This window comes from Perognathus longimembris, chromosome 21, assembly GCF_023159225.1.
Source record: "Perognathus longimembris pacificus isolate PPM17 chromosome 21, ASM2315922v1, whole genome shotgun sequence".
Taxonomy (NCBI): Eukaryota; Metazoa; Chordata; class Mammalia; order Rodentia; family Heteromyidae; genus Perognathus; species Perognathus longimembris.
Genome location: NC_063181.1, coordinates 26,539,795 through 26,561,561, shown reverse-complemented (window position 1 = coordinate 26,561,561; position 21,767 = coordinate 26,539,795). Strand labels below are relative to the sequence as shown.

The following is a 21,767-nucleotide window of genomic DNA, read 5'->3' as shown; positions in this document are numbered from 1 at the left end:
GGTAATCTTGGACTGTAGCATGAAGGCTGGCCTGTGACTTAGGTTACAAACAAGGTTCACCAAAGTTTGCTTCCTAATACTTCTAGCCCACAACACTACCTCCTGTCTTTACCTTTTGAAATGTAAAATTGCAAGCCACACAAAAGACTAGGTCCACTGAACATAATAACAATTGTTGTCTATTTTCTTTATTGTTTCTTCTGGTACCAGGGGTTGACATACATAAAAGTTTAGAGGTTAAAAATAATGAAATATTTTAGAAGTTGTTAACATTTTTATGAGGTCATTTTAAAGTATATCTGTAGCAGATAAACAATATTATAATTATCTAGTCAACAGAAGAGTCAACAGAAACACTTTTCTCTGATTTGCCTTTTGTTTCAGTTTAGTCTGTCCATTCAAAAGCTTCTCTGACCTACCAGAGTACACTTACAGAGGGAGGTAGAAATATGTTTGTTTCACTTCCTTGCACCTTTGGGCAATTTAAACAAAAGTGATCTACTGTCCTAATAGGAATTCTATTTTTGTGTAACAGGATTCAAGACAGAGCTTGTTTTATTTTTATTTCAGTAGTCCTGGAACTTGAACTAGGGCCTTGCCACACTGTGCTTGAGATTTTCCCCTCAAGGCTAGTTCTCTACCACTTGAGCCACAGCTAAACTTCTGGTATTTTAGTCATTAATTGTAGATGAGCCTCAAGAACTTTGCAGCTTGGGTTAGCTCTGAACAGCAATCCTCAGATCTCAGCCTCCAGAGTAGGACTAAAGGTTAAAACAGAATTTTGTTTTTATGTACCTAGACTTCATTATTCCCTTTTTCCTCCATCTTCTCCATTTATATCAGAAAAGGGACTAAAACTAGGTTCTAACTTGCTGAGGTGCCTCTGATAGAGCCATACCTCTAGCCCATTTCTTTATATTTTGCATCTGAGATAAGGTCTTGACCACTTTGTCTAGGTTGGTTTTGTTCTCCAGATATAAACCATGATTCCCCAGTAATTGGAATTGTAGGCGTGTGACACCATGTCCAATTTCATGTCTTACTGATGTTAGTAGGTACCTAACAGCTTTGTGACAATTAAATCCATTCTCAGTCTCTAAACTTGAGTCACAAAAGATCAGTACATACTCTGGTTATTAAAGATAAGGGAGATAAAGTATAATATGCCTTTCAAATAAAAGTTCCTCTAGAAGGAGTTTTTCTTAACATTACATAACTCCTCTGAGCATCCTTCACATACCATCAAACCACCATTATACTATGATTTATGTATTTCAAAACATTGAACTTGCTGGGAATATGGCCTAGTGGCAAGAGCACTTGCCTCTTACACATGAAGCTCTTGGTTCGATTCTCCAGCACCACATATATGGAAACCGGCCAGAAGTGGCGCTGTGGCTCAGGTGGCAAAGTGCTAGCCTTGAGCTGGAAGAAGCCAGGGACAGTGCTCAGGCCCTGAGTCCAAGGCCCAGGACTGGCCAATAAATAAATAAATAAATAAATAAATAATAAAACATTGAACTTGCAGACTGGGCTTCTTTTAACAAATTTATTTTTTGTTTTTCTTATCAGAAAGAGAAATAGAAAATATTTGAAAAAAATAAATTTAAAACACTCACATTTTCTGTAATACCTCCTTGCTATCCAGATTAAATATCCTGGGTGATTAAATAACTCTTCTCCACATGTAAGGGTAAGTGCTAAGAAGCCTTGAAACTCACTGTTAGCAATAAGCTATTTCAGTGAGTAATGTGACCATCTTCATTCAATACAGCACTAGAAGATACACTCATAGCATCTTGTTTTTTTTTAGTTATTTTATTCCTGAATATACTTAATCTTGTAGGTATCTCCAGAAATATGTCTACAGTCCCTCCCAATGCTAGTTCTAAGGACTTCAGACCCTTGTTATTTCTTCTCACTTTTGTGATACACATGCATTTGTTGTTCTAATTAGTTCATAGCATTGTTATTATATCTCTTCCATTAAACTGGTTTAGGGAATCACATCAATGCAAAGGATTTGGAGCATCACATTGGAAGGCTTTATGTAAATTATTTCAGAGATTTGTTCTTGACTTTCTGATCTCCTGTGATCTTATATTTCACAGATGAAGAGTCAATCGTAACATTTCAAGGGCAGACAGTGAGAGAATCTGAACTCACCTCTCCATTTGAAATACAAAGTGCAAATATAGGCTTAATATTTCCTTGGAAGGAGAGGTTTGAGAAATGATAAATGAGGGAACTCTCTGTCACATTGTAGAACGCCAGCTCCCCATACTTGTAGTCTAGAAATACTCCAACTCAGTGCATTCACTTCCCCAAGTCGATCTTTTTTAAAGGAGGAAAGACCCACAAGGTGTACTCGGTTCCAATCATGGAGCCCATGAGTAAGACTTTAATTCCAGAGGCTTCCATCTTGTTGACCGTTCTGTCTGTGGCACTGCATATGCCCAGCTGCCACCTGATAGCCATTCCCACGTCCACTTCCCAGTAGTGCCTCCCTGAGGGAAAGCTCTCTGCACCACACACAGTGGCACTGAAGTCGTATCTCCATGAATTTCCAGGCACATCCTGCCGAGTATTTCGGAATCTCACACTTTTCAGGTTCTTAGATAAGACCAGGCAGGGGTGAGCTGTTTCAGGATCCAACATTAAATGTCCTGCAGGCACAGAAATTTTCAGTTAGGAACGTCAGTATCAGACATGGCTGCTCATTTTTAGGGACTTCTCAGTCGGTGAGCACAGTCTGAGGCACAGACATGGCAGAGAACAATGAAGGAGATGCAAGAAATGGACATGCTGGAACCATGAAGTCAATGCAATGGTGCAAAGGAGCACAATTGACTGAGAGAGAAAAAATCAACCTAACTAATGGGCCAAGGAGAGGTTTACAACTCCCACCAACTCAGAGTCTGTAAAATTGCTCTAGTAGTCTGCCTCCTTAGACATGACCTGGGATCAGACCTGTTTCCATGAAGATTTTTCCTAAGCCTGCTACTGCTACCTACTAATAAAAAAGTTGACCCATGACTTTTCTGTCACTTGATCGCTATATTGATCTTAAATATTCCAAGTGTGCTATGAATTCTTAAAACTGTAAATAGCATTCACTTGATCTTAAGTAATTCAAAGTAGCACACACTAGCGGAGGCTAGAAAACTAATCAGAAACCTCCAAGAAAAAAACAAAATCAAACCAAAGCCAATCTCTCTGAGATTCTTTATACTTGTGCAAAGTGGTGTTTGTATTTTTTAATATCTTGGGTTATTCTCTTACTTTTCTGTTAACCCCCAAATATTGTAATTTTTCAGGGTTTGACCATGCATTCCTTGTTTTTATGACTTGCATTCTCTTCTTGAGAAGACCTTACATAGCCTAAATTCCAATGTCCTCCTGACTTATTACATCAATAAACTGCCAGGTACTAGTTGGATATAAATAGAACTTCAAACATAACACAGCCAAAATAGAACTCCAAATTCATCTTCAATATCTGTGAATAAATAGTACTCTTGTTTCAGTTGGTGATAGTGGTACTATTAGCAGAAGTCATACACACACACACACACACACACACATAATTTTTGTTCAGAATCCCTCCAACATCTAATCCAGGAATGAGTGGGTTCTTCAAGCCACATGTTTTGATCTTTAAATGACAAGTTCTAGACTATCAGTATCTTTAAAAGACTAACAGAAACAGTAGTATCTTCAGAACAAAGAAGCAGGGAGTGCAGTTCAGTGGTTATACATGCAAAGAGACTATGGTTTTAATCCCCATCATATGTGTACTGTAGTGCCACCATCATGGCTGGCATTCTACCCCTTGTGCCACACCTCATGTTTGGAATTTTGCTGGATAATTGGACAGAGAGCTATCTTTGAACCACTATCTTCAGGTCCTAGCTTTGGGATTAGTTAGGATTGTAGATGTGAGTTATAGTCGCCTGGCCTAGAACTTACGTTCATCTGTGGCAGGATGGTCAGTAAAGTATTTACAATGTGGACATGTGGGCTGGGGATATGGCCTAGTGGCAAGAGTGCTTGCCTCGCATACATGAGGCCCTGGGTTCAATTCCCCAGCACCACATATACAGAAAACGGCCAGAAGTGGCGCTGTGGCTCAAGTGGCAGAGTGCTAGCCTTGAGCAAAAAAGAAGCCAGGGACAGTGCTCAGGCCCTGAGTCCAAGCCCCAGAACTGGCCAAAAAACAAAAAAAACAACAACCAATGTGGACATGTGTCAACTTACTTTGGAACACTGCTAGCATTTTGCTCATTCCTTTTATCTGGCAGGAACTCAGGTCTGTGATATGGGCAGAATTTAGAGACTGAAGCAATAGTGACTCACTCCTATTGAAAAAAAAGATGAGGATCTCAGTTACTTGTACAGGCCACAGACCGCCCCCCCTCCCCCCCTGCCAATCCCTACCCAACATCTCGAAACCATGTAAGTTGAATACAAAAGACTCTGGGTACAGATTCAGTGTCTCCAAATAGAAACTTACCTTTGTAAATTATATCTTGCATTCTCGGTAGGAAAAAGGAACAAAGTTACTATGGGTGTCCTATCAGAGCCAAGACTTTTTAAGTGTTAAACCCATGAAAATATTTGCCCTGATAATATTAATGTTAAGAGTTTTCAGCCTCATAGAGCCAACTTAAATATTAAACATTAACATGGATTAAGAAAATGTCAGAAAAATGCTTTTGCTATATTCTTAGGCAAAACATTTTGCCTCTACCTCATTTTAACCATCTTAGTCAGCAGTTATTGTTTAGAAATGCACATTTGTTTGCTTTCTATGCTGGGATGGTAAGATGTGAGCAGATGGAGGTGCCCACTAGGCCAGCACCATAGTTGCAGCCAATCGAGGAGCTGAGTATAATTGGGTCACACCTGCCCACATCCAGAAATACGCTTGGCTTTAGAATTGAATTGCTGTGAGGATATCAACATAAATGAATTGGCTTTAAAAACAATGACAAGAACAGTAACATATACATGTATAATTTATACTTTATACAATACTTACAAAATATAATGTTTACAAAATACATTCTTAAAATATATAACCATATACATACAATTTGTGTCTTGTTCTGGGGTTTGAATTCAGGGCTTAGGCACAGTCCTTAAGCTTTTATGTTCAAGGCTAGCGTTCTACCTCTTTAGCCAGTGCTCTACTTCTGGCTTTTTGCTGGTTAATTGGAGATAAGATTGTCATGAACTTTCCCACCGGACTGGCTTTGAACCACAATTCTTAAATCTCAGCCTTCTGAGTAGCATGTTTATGGGAGATGAGCTTCTATTTAATAATTTTAAGTGTTTTAAATAGTAATTTATTGACTAAGACATGAGCTTTCAAATGAGTCCATCACTGGGCAAATATAGACCTGAGAAAGGGATATAAGTAGTCTTTCAAAAGTGGTAACTTGGTAACATAATAGTAGACTACATACCTTATAATTAGCAGAAGTCTACTCTCAATGGTGAAACAGGAGCAAGGCTTCCAGTGGCATCTAAGGGGTGTTAATCTCACTGATCATTCAGGAGAGCTCCTCCCCAGAAGCTAATCACCACCCAAAGTCCTGTCTCCTAACACCATTCTCTCCAGGGTGAGGACATCAACATATATGATTATACATACACAGATTCCTGGGGACACACAAAACATTCAAACCCCAGAAAATATGGCACAAATGTCACCCTTGTGTCTCTAGGGAGGCCACTGGTTTCTGGGAGTAAACCTCCTGGTAACTGTGCCTGTGATTTTGGATTCTCTCTTGTTTTCTTCCAAAGAAGAATCTGTGAGTATTAGAAAGTACTTATATAATCACATGTATTAGTTTTCCCGTAAAATGCAAAGAAAAAGTTATTCTTTATTTTTCTTTTTTCACTAAATGAAATTATTATAAGGTATTATTTTAGCACCCACAGAAGTGATTTTTTTTTTATGGTTTGTAGACTACCCTATTGTATAGATGTACCACAGTTTAATTATTGAGACTATTGAAGCAAATATCAATTCAAACTTACTATTGATAATTTTAAAGTATGAGAACACATTTCAGGAAGTAGCACTCCATTAAATATACTTTTATAACAATTTATAATGATTCCCAGAGTTAAATTTGCTTTCTAGCCAATGCATAAAAACAAAAACTGAGCTATGTATGTATACATAATGTAATGCTTAAATCTATTTCCTCAAATATGTCTCTGTCTCTCTCTCCCTCTCTCTCTCTTTTTTTTTTTAGGTACTGGGGTTTGAACTCAGAGCCTTGCAAGTGCTTGACAGGTGCTCTACCACTCAAGCCATGCTTTCGGTCTTTGTTTCTTTAGTTATTTTTCAGTAAAATCTCATGTTTTCTATTGGGGACTGGCCTGAAACTGCCACCTTCCTACCTCTACCTCCTGGGGTTCCAGTCGTGTACTTTTGCCCAGTTTAGTGGAAAGATAAGAGTCCCAGTACTGTGTATGTATGTATGTATGTATGTATGCATGTATGTATATATTTTGGCTCCTTGATCTTTGTCTTTTGAATAGCCAACATTATAGGCATATGCTAACACAACCAGCTCACATTTATCAGTGCTTGATAGTAAACCATTCAAGCCGAACACAGGGGTGGTGGCAAGTTCCTATCCTAGGTACACAGAAGTCTGTGATTGGGAGGATTGCAATTCTAGGCCAGCCCAGACAAAGAAGTTTACAAACTCCATTTCATCCAATAATATAGGTGGACTGGTGGTACACACTTGTCATTTCAACTATGGAAATGTAAAATAGGATTTTGGTCTTGTCTAGCTCAGGCAACCTTAGCTCAAGAACAACCAGAACAAAAAAAGGTCTAGAGGTACAGTTCAAGTGGTAAAGTGACTGCCTAACAAGTGTGTAGCCTTGAATTCAAAAAGAAAAAAAGAGGAAAAAAATTAAATATTAAATAAATTAAATAAAAAGTAAATAAAAATAAAAACTAGAAATTAAATAAAATTATTAAATTAATAAAAATTAAAATATTTTTCTCTTTTAATTTTATTTCTTTTTTGTTTTTGTAGTACTGAGGAATCGAACCCAAGGCTTCTTTTTTTTTTTTTTTTTTTTTTGCCAGTCCTGGGGCTTGGACTCAGGGCCTGAGCACTGTCCCTGGCTTCTTTTTGCTCAAGGCTAGCACTCTGCCACTTGAGTCACAGTGCCACTTCTGGCCATTTTCTGTATATGTGGTGCTGGGGAATCGAACCCAGGGCCTCATGTATATGAGGCAGGCACTCTTGCCACTAGGCCATATCCCCAGCCCCCAAGGCTTCTTACATGCATGCTAGGCAAACACTCTACCACTAGGCCACATTCCCAGCCCCCAAAAATAAAAATCTTTTTAATATGTACTATATTATCATTGTCTGTAGCTACACTGTTTAAGATCAGACTAGAACTTTTTGTTCTTTCTACCTACAATTTTGTACTCACAGTCAACTTTCCCTTTGGTGACCACCGTATTCCACACGAGAGAAAAAGCACTCATCTTTCTCTCCCTGGCTTCAACCTCCAGTTTTATCCAAATTGTCACAAATAAGAGGATTTCATTCCCCACCCCCTTTGGTTGTGGGGTTTGTACGCAGTGCATAGGCCCGGTCCCTGAACTCTTTTTGCTCAAGGCTAATGGCTTTACCACTTTGAGCCACATTCCCAGTTTTCAAGTGGTTAATTAGAGATAAAGAGTCTTAAGGAATTTTCTGCCCAGGGTGGCTTTGAACCACTTTCCTCAGATCTCCGCCTCCTGAGTAGCTAAAATTACAGGTGTGAGCCAATAGGGCCCAGCCTGATTTCATCACTGAAGAATATTCCAGTGAGTGAAGGTACCACACTTCTAAATCTGCTCATCAAATGATGGGAACTTAAGTTGCTTCTATTCTGGGGGAGTGGAGGGAGGGTGCTATTGTATTGACACCCAGGATTGGGGTTGCTGGATTATGTGATTGTAGCACTTTAAGTTGTAAAATATCTCCACTATTTCCCACAAAGGCTGGACTAGTAGCAGCAGGGGAAACATCTGCTGAGCTTTGCTGTGTGGTGGAAGATCACTGACCTGGCATTCTGGAAGGGCCCCTAAGTGCTGACCCCTGATCTTTCCTCACACTGCACTGAGTGGGGTTCCGGGGTGGTACCTGGAGCAGTGATGAAGCAGGTTTCTCGCACTGCTTCTCCAGCTCACTGATGATGATCCTCTGGAGGCCGCAGAGCTGCTTGGAGACTTGAGCCTCGCTCTCCTTCAGTTTAGTCATTCTCTTGGGTCAAACAGCTCAGTCTCTGTAGAAGCAGTTCGTTATTACTACTCAGCATCAGATGCCCTTGCTTACTGCCCAGTTCAGACATGTCTTCACAAGCTTGTTTCTCTTCCTGCCATCTGAGAAAAGGAAATCATCAGTTAAGTCCATGAAATCCTTCCATATGAATCAGGACTTCAAATCTTTGATGCTTACTGTTCTGAGTTCAAGTTCTATTTTTTTTTTTTTTTGGCCAGTCCTGGGGAATGAACTGATGCTTACTGTTCTAATATTGAGATGGATGTGTATACGTATTGTCTAGGACTCAGATTACCCACATGCATCTCAAAGACATCACTTCCATTTTTCTGTCACATTTTATTTATTTCTCTATTTTTTGTACTAGTCCTGTGGCTTGAGCTCAGTGCTGGCATGATGTCCTGGAGCTTTTTTGCTGAAGACTAGTGCTCTACCACTTTGAGCCACAGCTCTTCTTCAGCATTTATTTTGGTAGTCATTGGAGATAATTGTCTTATGGACTTTACTGCCTGGGCTGGCTTTAAACCTGGAGCCTCAGTTCCTAGCCTCTGGAGTAGCTGGGATTACAAGCCTGAGTCCCTGTTACACAGCTGCTATGGCATTTTACACCGAAAGTTTAATACTTACATTACTGAATTAATTAAAATTATAATTTAATTAAACTTACATCAATCAATGAGAAACACTTAGCTACTGACAGCCATTTTCTTTTTATGCTTCCAAATAAACTCCACCTCAATACAAGAGTACATAATTATGTTATTTAAGAAAAAGAACAAATGGTGATTTGTTATACACTATTCCTAACCTGACAACTTGCATTTTTCTGGTGATTTTTCTTTATTCACAGGCACAAAGCCATGGTTTCCTTTGTACATGGTAAATTAGTCACTCCATTTGATGTGAATAGCACAAATGATTCATATTCATGGATATAGATTGTATCTATCTTTTGCTATCAGTAAACATGAGTGATAATAATGCTGACTACTTATCGACCACTTCAAATACAGAAGGTATTTTTTAGTTAACTTTCTGTAGATTATTTGCTTAAAGCCCTACGTTTGCTCTTTGGGACTACAAAAAAAAATAAGAAGAAGAAAACTCACAACAATTTAATGAATTAGAGGCCATTGATAATCTTGTTATCTCCATTTTTCAGTAAAAGAAACAGTCACAGGATAAATGGCAGATACAAGACTACATAGGAGCTAGTAGAATTCAAGTAGAAACGCTATTGCTCTTGCATGTCTTGATTAGTAGGCTAGCTTTCTACAATTGAGCCATGCCTCCAACCTTGCCTTTTGCTAGTTATTTGGGGATGGAACCTAATCAACTTTTCTGCCCAGGTTGGCCGCAAATCAAGATCTGTCAGATCTCTCCAGAGTAGCTAGGACTATAAGCATGAGCCATAACCAGTTTATCTGTGACTTTTGATATCACCGTGAGTACATTTACAATGTAACATAGTACTATAAGGTACAAATTAATTTATGGGTATATTTTACTTTACTCATGTCCTTTTATATTCATGTGAAGATAAATTCATAAATAGAATGGTTACATGGTAAAGAGTCATCCCATATTCCAAAACATTATTTTGTGACTCCCATATTGATGGATATAGGCTGTGTAATATTGTAACAGTACTAATAATGCCTATTTACTAATTATAGAATCAGAATTGCTAGGTGGGTATATATACATATTTAATACATCTGGGATAAGGAACTGGATATCTTACTCAGAAAATTGACATAATGTTCTGGTCTTCTCTCACTTATTCCCTAAATATTATGAGACATTTTTCTCAAAAATCTTACTTGTAATGTTTCCTGTGACTTCTCCAGCTCAGTGGAAAATCCAGTCTGTTGATTCTGCTTATCTTTTCTCAAGTTCAAGTCAAATCTGCATCCTTGCAGTCTCAGCAAGCTCAGCTCTTTCTCTTCAGCCAACAGCCGGAACCTCAGCCCATATTCACACTCAATTATCTCTTTAAGATTCTGCTCCTCTTCCCTCCTCAGGTAGAAATTAAATGATAGCTTTCAGGTGAAACATATCAGAATGGCCACATACCCACACCTTGTTGACATCTCTGATCACAGTATAAAAATAAAAGGGAGAGATTTTTTTTTAAAGATATAAATCCAAAGGCCAAAGGGGGCCTTTCAATCACTGAGGATATCAACACAATCTTAAAACACAGAATGTAGATAAAGGAATGAATGCTCATTGGTTCAGGGATGCTAAGGAAGCTAAGTCTCTGACTAAAGAGAAAGAGATCCAAAAGTTAAAATTAGGAGGTATTTGTGAATGGGACATAAAAGTCTTCCATTTGGAAGTCTGAGCTACAGATAGACAGTCATTTTAGAGTATACATTTAATCCTATGAATCTCAATGGAATGAAAATTATCAAGACTCTTGATAACTTATCATTTCTTTTATGACTATGTCACCATCACCCGGCTCTTATTATTTACCATCCTGAAATCTATTTTCAAGCTTTTCGGGGATTTCTTTCTTTTGTTGTTGTTGTTGTTGTTGTTGTTGTTCTTCTTCTTCTTCTTCTTCTTCTTCTTCTTCTTCTTCTTCTTCTTCTTCTTCTTCTTCTTCTTCTTCTTCTTCTTCTTTTTTTTGGCAAGTCCTGGGGCTTGAATTCTGCACTGTCTCTGAGCTTCTTTTGCTCAAGGCTACCATTCTAACACTTATGGCATCACTTCTCACCTTTTCTGTTTATGTATTATTGAACCCAGGGCTTCATGTATGAGGCCCTCTACCACTAAGCCCCATTCCCAGCGCCAGTGATTTCTTTTGTTTAAAGTTATGTGTTGGACCCATTAAAGTTATTATTGGACTTACTTTCTTGTTTATTTTTGTGCTGGTTTGAACTCTAGGCCTGCACACTATCCACTGTCCCCGAAGAGTTCATAGATAGTTCTCTATCAGTTTGAGCTCCACTTCCAGCTTTTTGGTGGTTAATTGGAAACAAGAATTGGGACTTTCCTAACCTGGATGGTTTTGAGATGTGATCCTCTGATTCTCAGATTTCCAGCTTCCTGAGTGACTGGGATTGCAGGCATGAGTTACAAGTACCTAGCTCCCAGTTTCTTCCCATTTCCTTTTCTAATCCATCTATAGTCTCTCCTTGCTCATAGCAGCAGCTATATATGCAAAAATCTCCAGGTCTTTTACTTGACTATTCCCTTGGCCTAGAATATTTTCCAAGAATCACTTCCACAACTCTTCTCAAATGCCACTTTCTGGATGACAATGTCTGGATCATTTTAAATTTTAACACTTGTCTTTTTGTACACTATTTATTTTACTTTTGTGTGTGTGTGTGTGGACTGGTTCTGGGCTTTAACTCAGGGCCTGGGACCTGTTCCTAAGGTTATGTGCTCAAGGTTATTCTCTAATACTTGAGTCAGAAAACCAATTCTGGCTTAAAAAAAGGCGGGGGGGGGGGGGGGGGGGGATTGGATTCTGATGCCTCGTGCCTGTAATCTTAGCTACTCAGAAGACTGACATCTGAGGATCATGGTTCAAAGCCAGTCCAGGCAGAAAAGCTTGTGAAACTCTTATCTCCAATTAACCACCAAAAAACAGAAGTGGTATTGTGGCTCAAACAGGTAAAAGGGGTAGAGTGCTAGCTTTGAGCAAAAAATCTCAGGGACAGTGCTCAGGCCCTGAGCTCAAGTCACATGATGGGGGGAAAAAATGGAGATGACAGTTTGATGAGGTTTTCTGCCCAGGATGGTTTTGAACCTCCATCTTCAGATTTCAGTCTCCTGAGAAGCTAGGATTACATCTGGCTTGACTTAGTAAATTCTATAAGGTCAAGCTCCTTTTTTTCCAATTCTGAATAGTTAGGCCCTCACATAATCTCTTGTAAATGGAGGACCCTTGCTACTGGTTGACTATGTGCATGTACATACCCATATGTATATAGACAAACACACATTCATATATATGGATTCACTGAAAACATATTGCTAGGCAATTCTCCTTTTTTATAGCTCCCAAGCGGACATTTATATTCTTTAAAAATTGGAAGAGAAAGCCTACAATCTGAGATGCCTAGAGCACAATAGAGTTAAGTAGAAAGACATGGTTTCAAATTAGAAATGAGTTCTGTGTAACAGATGGTGAGTCCTTAGTTTAGGTAGCCATTCTTAAACTGATCTTTAAATGAGTTCACAATTTATAAGCAGCCCCACTTGAGAGTATAGCTGAGGTTTATTCCTCTATATCATTTCAAAATGTTATTAATATTTTTGTTTTTTGTTTCCAAAAAAGATGGCAATTGCCCACCTCATTACCAATTTAGTATAATTTGTAGTTCTCTTACCTGTGGCAAAGTCCAGCACTTTGTTATATTTAAAACATGTTTGCAAAAATAAATGTTCAGTAGAAATAGGTAGAAAGAAGGAAGGAGAGAAAGAAAGAGAGAAAAGGCGAAAAGGAGGAAAGGAAACAACAACAAAAAGATTCTTTTCTGCAAACTTTCCTTGGTTATTTTTCAATTGAAATTCTAATGTCTTCCTTATTGATTTTGAAGAGTTTTTTTTAATATGTCACGATATTAACATTTTTCCCTCTATGGATTTCAAATAAGTTTTCCTGCTTTGTCATTTGTCTTTGTTTACAATGTTATCTGATTTCGAACATTACAGGTAATTATCTCGCAAGCATCAAGATAAGTACTGACTTGAATCATCTTCATTCTTTCTTGCTCATCAGCCAGGATGCTTCTAGCTACTCCAAGCTTCTCCCTCAGCACTGACAGCATTTCCTGGAATAACTTCCTGGACTTTTCAGCCGCCTCTTGTATTCCACAGATGAGGTGAGAGCAGTGCCCCTGGGACTGGAAGCACTTGTTGCAAAGCATAATTTGGTCTTCATCACAGAACAGCCAGCATGGTTCCTGATGTACCTCACAATAGGCATCCTCCCTCATCTTGTGCTGGGACTGGGGAGCTGACTGTTTTGAAAAGCTGGTTGGTGTCCCCAGTTAAGGATCAGCTAATGTGGAATGCTTTCCTGTTCAATGAACAGAGCTACCAAGGCAGGTTTTCTCTGGGTAGTAGAGCAGGCACACTTTAGAAAAGGATCCAACATGCAGACAGCCGAGGTCAGCACTTTCCGGATTCATGTGCTACAAACTTGTGCACTCACATGGGGAAGGAGAGCTAGAGTTCCATCAGTGTTCCTAGATAACAAAAAAGTCCATTAATTACAAGCAACAGCATAGACCAATGTCTTTCCCTAAGTCATTCAAAACAGTACTCAGTGGAAAGCTCAGTGCCAGTACAGATCAGAGGACACCAACTGAAGGCTACACTAATAGCACTGAGAATGACCCAGGAAGTGAGACATTCCTTAGCTAGCTCTTAAAGAAGAGGAACAAAATTTAAGGAGGTACTTCCTCCTCCTTAGCACATGTGCACAAGAACCTAAGTCTGAGGTATCTCCTTAATTTTGACACTTAAATTACCAGAGCTTGACTGATTCTAACAGGTTTGGTGGGTTTCATGGATGAAACCATGAAGGGTTAAGAATGAATATAGATGGGCTGAATTTGATCAAGGTATATTATATAGACATGGTCAATTATCACAATGAAGCCCTTTCCTTTTCACAATTAACTTGTGTTAATAAAAATTTGGTTCCTGCTGGGTGCTGGTGACTGATGCCTGCAATCCTAGCTACTGGGGAGACTGAGATCTAAAGATCTCCATTCAAGGCTAGCCCATGCAGTAAAGTCCAAGAGACTCATCTCAAATTAATATCCAAAAAGTGAAGGTATGGCTCAAGTGGTAGAGTGCCAGCCTTGAGCAAAAAGGCTCAGGCACAGTGCCTAGGCCCTGAGTTCAAGCCCCAGGACTAGCAAAAGAAAGAGAGAGAGAGAGAGAGAGAGAGAGAGAGAGAGAGAGAGAGAGAGAGAGAGAGAGAGAGAGAGAGAGAGAGAGAAGAGAGAGTGTTACCTATTCAGATTTCCTTGCTCTCGCAGCCACATTAGCATAGTTAACCCTGTTCTGCTGCCTGGAGGAGCAGGGTCTTTGCCCAGCTATCAATATCCCAGACATTTCCCTCTTACCTGACAAGCACGGTTCTCCTACGGTAGGTTCTAAATTCTCTGTAATCCCCAGGGCTCAGAAGGCTTACAAGGCAACAAGGAAGAGTTCTCTTACCCAAATCCCGTAAGAGTTCCCTTACCTAAATCCTATCATCTCCCCCTAGGAGATCTCATTCTTCTGTAAAGATGTCAATACCGGTATACCACCCACCAAATTCAAATCTTTTACCTAGAACCGGAACTCATTTGCAATTGATAGCTAAACAACACTCAACACACACAAAAATTCTTAGAATCTCAACTCCAAATTCTCTAAACACAATGGAAGCCATGCTTCCAATAACTCAGCTATTGCCTTCCTAGTTTATGTATATATGTGTGTATACATATATATACACACACTCACACACACACACAATCCTGCTCCACAATCTCCAATCCCTAAGTCAATGACTAGAATACTCTTTTAAGGCCCATATTGTGTTTCTAATCACTTCCTATTTGCATTAAGATTAAGATCCAGATGGTTTACCTAGTTCCCAGCAATCTGCCCCTCCTTCACCCTCCTCTAATCTCACCTATAGATTCTGTTTTGCTACCACAGACTGCAAAGCTCTGTGTTTGTAATACTACCTCCCTTTTCTTTCTTCCCTTTACTTCTCAGTTTCAAATATTATTTCTACTGTGAGACCTGACCAGACTATTTAATGTGAAATACTTCCTATTACTAAAAACTCTTCTATTGGTACCTAGGTGGCTTTATACTTCTGTGAACAGGTTTACTTGTGAGTCACTCTCCAACAGAATGAAGCTTCTCAGATATGGTGCATCTGTTATGCCCAGATTTCGGGGTCCCCAAAGACCACCTAGGAGCCGAAAGCCGCTGTGTTCACATGAGAGTCTCTATTGCAAGCTCGAGCCTGGGCTCACGATTGTCACCGAGGCAGCGGGTCTGAATTGAGAGCCCCGACCCTCCCTCCATTCAGCAGGGTTATTATAGGGTTTTGGGGAACATTCCATGCGTCACATCATCACACAGAAAATCATGTCACACCATGGGAAAATAATAAAATAATCCTTAAGAATGATTGGCCTAATCAATGGCAGGAACGGGCCTGGTGAAGGTGATTGGCTAGCTTATAGTGTTCAAAATGATTGGTTTAGACAAATGATCTGGGTCATAAGGGTGTCGCCGAGTCATTCTTAACTCATGGGGACATCTGGAACTTCACGTATTTCTTATTATTTCTTGATTACTGGTTATTATGAGAGTTTCACTACCCAAAGAAGTCATTGACACTTTCTTGATTACTTGGTCATTATGAGAGTTTCACTGCCCAAAGGGGTTATTGACTCTTCTCCTGGAATCTCTGCACTTCTGTATTTTGTCACCGGGGCAGGTTTATGGCCTAAGTCACACACCTGTTGGGAGTGGAACTTATTTCTCAGAAGTGGCTACTCTCATTTATGAGGGACACATTAACTATATTTCTGGAACACAAAACACACTGTCCACCCTTCAATACCTTTCCTTTGTGTCACAATGGCTAAAGCATTCTAACTTTAACTGACCTCTGGTCAAATGAAGTCTCTCTGGCTACCCTGATTATTTTAGATTGCATTTTGTTCAGGCTCTTCACATTGACATGTTCTGTAGTTATTCCAGGAAGCTTCAGGGCCCTGTCAGGCCCAAGCTACAATATATAGTGAGGTGCCAGACTTTGAAGTCAGGCCCCATCACGTGAACCCCATTTTAGAATCGAACCCTGAGCCAATCAGATTTGTACCTGTGTTCTAATCTTGCTTGCACAGCTGATTGTTGTAACCTTGTTCTTTGCCTTTATAAGCCCTGTGTAATCACAGCTCGGGGCTTCCTCCTAACCTCCGCTGTGTCGGTGGGTAGGACGAGGCCCGAGTTGGCAGCTCGTTAAATAAACCCTTGCCTTGCTTTTGCATTTCGGAGTGTCTGAATCTCGGTGGTCTTCTTGGGGGTGGTCTTGCAACTTGGCACAACATTTGGGGGCTCGTCCGGGATAGCCCCAGAGACCCCGAGATCCCAGACTCCGAAGGTAAGAAAACAGCGCTGTTCATTTGTCTTGTCCTGTAATTTGTCTGTTTGTCTGTTTGTCTGTTTTGCTTTTGCTTGTAGGGCGCGAGTCAGTTTGGTTTTTGGCCGGAACTGACCAGGAGGACCTCCTAAACGAGACTCAACCCGCCCACCTTGTACTTGGGTCTGCTCCTTCTGCTTATCTGGCAGGAGGTTGTGGGCCAACTCGGGTCCACTCCTCCTGTACCCTGGCAGGAGGTTGTGGGCCAACTTGGGAGATCTCCAACTCGTAACTCGGGTCCACTCCTTCTGCACCCTTGCAGGAGGTTGTGGGCCAACTCGGGTCCACTCCTTCTGCACCCTTGCAGGAGGTTGTGGGCCAACTCGGGTCCACTCCTTCTTGCAGGAGGTTGTGGGCCAACTCGGGTCCATTCCTTCTGCACCCTTGTAGGAGGTTGTGGGCCAGCTTGGGAGATCTCCAACTCGTAGCTTTTCTTAGGCCTGTGTGTTTTCCTCCTTTTGTATTAATTGTTTTATTTTTGTAGCCTTTTGGAAGAAATTTGGAAGTAAAATTGTCCTAAATAATTATTGCAAAGTGAGAAAAGGAGAATTATGGCTACCAAAATGTTTAATTGCCATTCCAGCTTCTTTGTAGGTTTTTTTGTAACAGTTTCCAGCAGGCCCACAGAGAAACACAGGTGATTCCTACAAGTTTGTCAAGATCTAATACTGGCCCTTAATAAGTTCCAGGTAAGAGAGCATGCTTAAAAACTACTTCTGTGTGGACCACCTTGTTGCTTATAATTGGAGTAAAGTGGCCCCTTATAAGACTCATTGATCTGAATCTGCGGTTCGAAGCCATCCCGGGCAAAGAAAGGTCCCTGTGAGAGACTTGTCTCTAATCAGCCAGCAGAGTGCTGGGAACGGAGTAGTGTGGAGCTCAAAGTGGTAGGGTGCTAGTCTTGAGCTGGAGAGCTGAGGGACAGCACTCAGGCCCTGAGTCCAAGTCGAAAGTCACTCCTCCTGGGACAAAAGTGATGGAGCATCCAGAGGCAGTAAGCCACTGCTTGGATGGCAGAGATGGTGTCAGATCCTAGAGTCACTACTGTTGGCCTTTCAAAAGTTAAAGCCGGGAAGTCCTAGAAGAATAGTTCATGAGCATGCCTTTCCAGTGCCCATGTCTGTCTACTGGGCAGGAATTTGCCAGTCATCTGTGATAATGGTTAGTAAGGGTAAGTTTGTCAAATGAGAGGATAGCACTGGGGACAGATTGGAAATTGCATTGTGCTTATAGACCCCAGAGTTCAGGACAGGTAAAGAATGAATCGGACTCTAAAAGAGACCTTAACTAAACTGGCCTTAGAGACTGGCGCAGACTGGGTGTCACTCCTTCCTTTTGCTCTGCTTAGAGTAAGAAATTCTCCCTATCAGCTTGGCTTTACTCCTTTTGAAATAATGTATATAATTCTGCTTCTGTCCCTACCCCCCCCCCCATTTATTCAGACCAGGGGACTGAAATCCTAAGAACCACGGTGGAAGGGACCCTAGACGGCATCGCCACTTGGGTTCATTGCTTCCACGCCAGGCCAGCTGACCCCTTTGCACTGGATGACAACTACCGTGATGGAACATGGGAGGTCTCCAAGCACCCAACTCAGCCGCTTTGCCTTCGTCTCAAGACTGAGACTAAGGTTATAGGTTCCTGGCTAGGTAAGGTCTCGCCCCTGAGTCAGCCTGAAGAAGTTACAGAAGATGGATGATCTTCACCCATCAGCCCCCCTTTAAAATCAAGGGACCAGAGTTGTTTTGGGGAAGATGAGGCAGGATAAACTAGAGGCATGCAAAACAGAAGTACAGAGACTATTCTTGTAAGAAATGGTGACAGGCTCTTTGGTTACTACATTGGGCCCTACTGGCCCATGCCTTACCTCTATATCATCCCCTAGACATGCAAGCCATTGAAATGGACAGAATGGAGCCATGATTGGCTCCCAAGGTACCAAAAAGAAAAAGGGGGAAATGAGGTGCCAGACTTTGAAGTCAGGCCCCATCACGTGAACCCCATTTTAGAATCGAACCCTGAGCCAATCAGATTTGTACCTGTGTTCTAATCTTGCTTGCACAGCTGATTGTTGTAACCTTGTTCTTTGCCTTTATAAGCCCTGTGTAATCACAGCTCGGGGCTTCCTCCTAACCTCCGCTGTGTCGGTGGGTAGGACGAGGCCCGAGTTGGCAGCTCGTTAAATAAACCCTTGCCTTGCTTTTGCATTTCGGAGTGTCTGAATCTCGGTGGTCTTCTTGGGGGTGGTCTTGCAACTTGGCACAACATTGGTGCAACAGCTGCTCAGGTTCTTCACATCTACATCTGATGAACTAGATTTTCAGCATATTTCTACAATATTTTATGAAAGAAAAATGAAAGCAAACTTATATCAACCAGCAGAAACTTAAAAGAGAAGGCAGGGGACAGAATAAATATCCATGTCATCAAAAGCAGAAGAAAATAAAACTGGATAACAACTGAACTGAAATTTTAATCTTGCTTTATCCCACTTAAAAAAAATTTTTTTTGTTTTTCCTTCTTTAATTTTTCGTGTGTGTGTGTGTGTGTGTGTGTGTGTGTGTGTGTGTGTGTGACTTGGTACTAAAATCAAGTTAGCAATTTGAAGAAACCTATGACTAAGTTAATGATAGATAAATATTGAGGAAAACTCACTTACTTTTATCTCTAATCCTGAGAATTCCCTTCAGGGGAAACAGCAGGAGTGGAGGATGGAGGGCTTTTTCAAGTAGTTTACAAGAAGTAGTAAGTCATCAAAGGCTATCAGATTTTGGAGAGCTATATTAGTTTATCAGTGTTTCTTGGCCTCACCTCCAAGATCTCAGATACTGTCATTCTTGTGTGGGGTCTGGTAATTAACATTTATTTTGTTTCTTTGTAGTCTGGTACAAAATCTAACTAAGGTGTAGTCTGATAATTTACATTTATTTTGTTTCTCCGTAAAGTCCTGTGCAATACCATAGCCTCTTAGTAAGTATATTTCTATTTTTATTTAACTTTTTGTTTTTAATATCTTACCTTAAATGTCTTTAAGTAGCTTACAAAAGGTTTTCAATTCAACATGTCCCTTATTGTGTTTTGCTTTTCTTTATGGTGCCAGTCCTGGGGCTCGAACTCCGGATCCCGTGCTATCTCTGAGCTTTTTTTTCTTCTTTCTTTCTCAAGTGCTCTACCACTGGTGGCTTTGTTTGTTTGTTGTTTTTTGTGAGTCCTGGGCCTTGGACTCAGAGGGCCTGAGCACTGTCCCTGGCTTCTTTTTGCTGAAGTGTAGCACTTTGCCACTTGAGCCACAGCGCCACTTCTGGCTGTTTTCTATATATGTGGTGCTGAGGAATCGAACCTAGGGCTTCATGAAGTATGTGAGGCAAGCACTCTTGTCACTAGGCCATATTCCCAGCCCCTGGTCAGTATACTTTTTACTTCTCCAATAAATCCATCTTTTTACTTGAGACTGTCCCTGAGTGGTGGACTCTTGGAGGGATGGGGGATACCCACCCCCTCGGACCCCATTACATTGCGGTTCCCTCCCTTGGGGGGACCCCATTATAGTCTCTTAGCTTTAAGCAGGAGTGGAGTGGGATGAGAGCCCACCTGAATTTTTTGTTTACTTTCTGGTTTTAACGTGAGTCTGGCCATTTGAGAAACCTCATCTACCAGTCCTGCTTCAATTTGATGCCAAATTTATATATATTACCGTACTGTAAGGTCCTCTCCCTGAGGGCTACAGGCAGATGCCCCAACCTGATTGTCTCCACCCATTACCTAGATATCCCCCAAACCCACATACCTGGAGGCGATTGCCTCCCCCTTTCCTGAGGTCACATCCTGGCCACACCTCCCCATCCCTGCCCTACACAAGGCATCCCCGCCCCCCCCCCCAACCCGGGGTGGCTTGCTCTCTTTCCTACCTCGTGCACCTTGAACTTGGGAGTAGGTCAGCAAAATAAACTTTTCTCTCCTGCCTGAAGACCGCATGGTGTTCTCCTTTACCGGCTACCTACTTTAGAAAACCTAACACTTACTTCCTTGTCCTTGTTAAATGTCAACCATTTTGTTAATTTAACTGAAATTGGCATTATAATGCATAATGTGATATTTTCTATGGCTAGAGTAATATTGCAGGGAGCTAAAATCATTTTTAAAATGTTAGAGTCTTATAGATACCTTTTGATTTAAAAGCTCCTGAAAGATATGTGATTTTTTTCCTACCATTGTCAAAGAAAATACACTATTACTAGTGAGGAGCTAAAGCATAGCTAGCTCAGTGGCAGAACACTTGTATGGTCCCAGGGCTCTAGCTCTAGAGTGGGAATAGTGGTAGAGAAATGGAGCCACAGGCTATTGCAGGAATTGATGTGTGTGTGTGTCTATCTGAAGACTTGCATGCAGAGCTTTGAACTCTAATTAGATTTTTTTCCCTCAAGGCTACCACTTGAGATATATCTCTATTTCCAGTTTCTTGCTGGTAAATTGGAGATCAGGCTCTCAGTTTTGCCTGTTCCAGACGGCTTTGAACTGGGATCTCCAGATCTCAGCCTCTTGAGTAGCTGAGATTACTGGTATAAGCCACCAGTGCCCAGGTTTACTTTAGGGACCTTGAACAGGTCTATCATGTTCCTTAGCCACAGGGCTCTCACCACCCAAGTGGTCTATGCTCAGCTTCCTGAGAGTAGAAACAACAGCTGTGCTTTTACTTCTGACACTAGTTCGTCTACAACCTGCAGGAATCTGCGGTCTTCAGGTTCAGTGAGGGATAGACAGGGGTAGGGGTGTGACAGGAGTGGTGGGGGTAGTGACCCCAGTTTTTATTATTCACCAGGACAGCTTCTCTCTGCCCCAGGCTGTTCCATCCATTAGGAGCAGGGTTTACCTTTCACTAGCTCACTTCCTTATCTCTGAATCATCTGTTTTCTCCTTTTTATTGTTTCCTTTACATGTGCATTTAAGGATTAACAATTATGCCTGGCCTCAGGGGGCAGATCAGTTGTTGCTTTTGTAAATCTGGGCTTCTTATTTACAACTGGCCTAATCAGCTTGCTTTTACTTTATTATTATTATTATTATTATTATTATTATTATTATTATTATTATTTTTGGCGGGGAAACTATTGGTCTTAGGTAAGAATCTCAAAAGAAACATTAAGAGATCACTTCCACCTAGGGTTTCATCGGGGACACCCGGTCTTCCAAGAAAATAAAGTGAATTCATTCTGAAAACCAACAGGCTATCGTTAGCTGTAATCTGTAGTTTCTGAGAGCAGAAAGTTTCT

At 40.8% G+C, this 21,767-nt stretch overlaps 1 protein-coding gene across 1 annotated transcript; it reads right to left on the bottom strand.

Annotated features, from left to right (window-relative positions):
* Positions 1-1,535: 1,535 nt before the first annotated feature.
* Positions 1,536-20,256, bottom strand: Triml2 (tripartite motif family like 2). Its single transcript, XM_048330518.1, is given in 8 exon segments — positions 1,536-2,666; positions 4,258-4,358; positions 4,514-4,536; positions 8,175-8,294; positions 8,846-8,869; positions 10,136-10,328; positions 13,023-13,307; positions 20,192-20,256. Coding segments are annotated over 8 exon segments (1,344 nt in total). The 3' UTR covers positions 1,536-2,133.
* Positions 20,257-21,767: the final 1,511 nt, after the last annotated feature.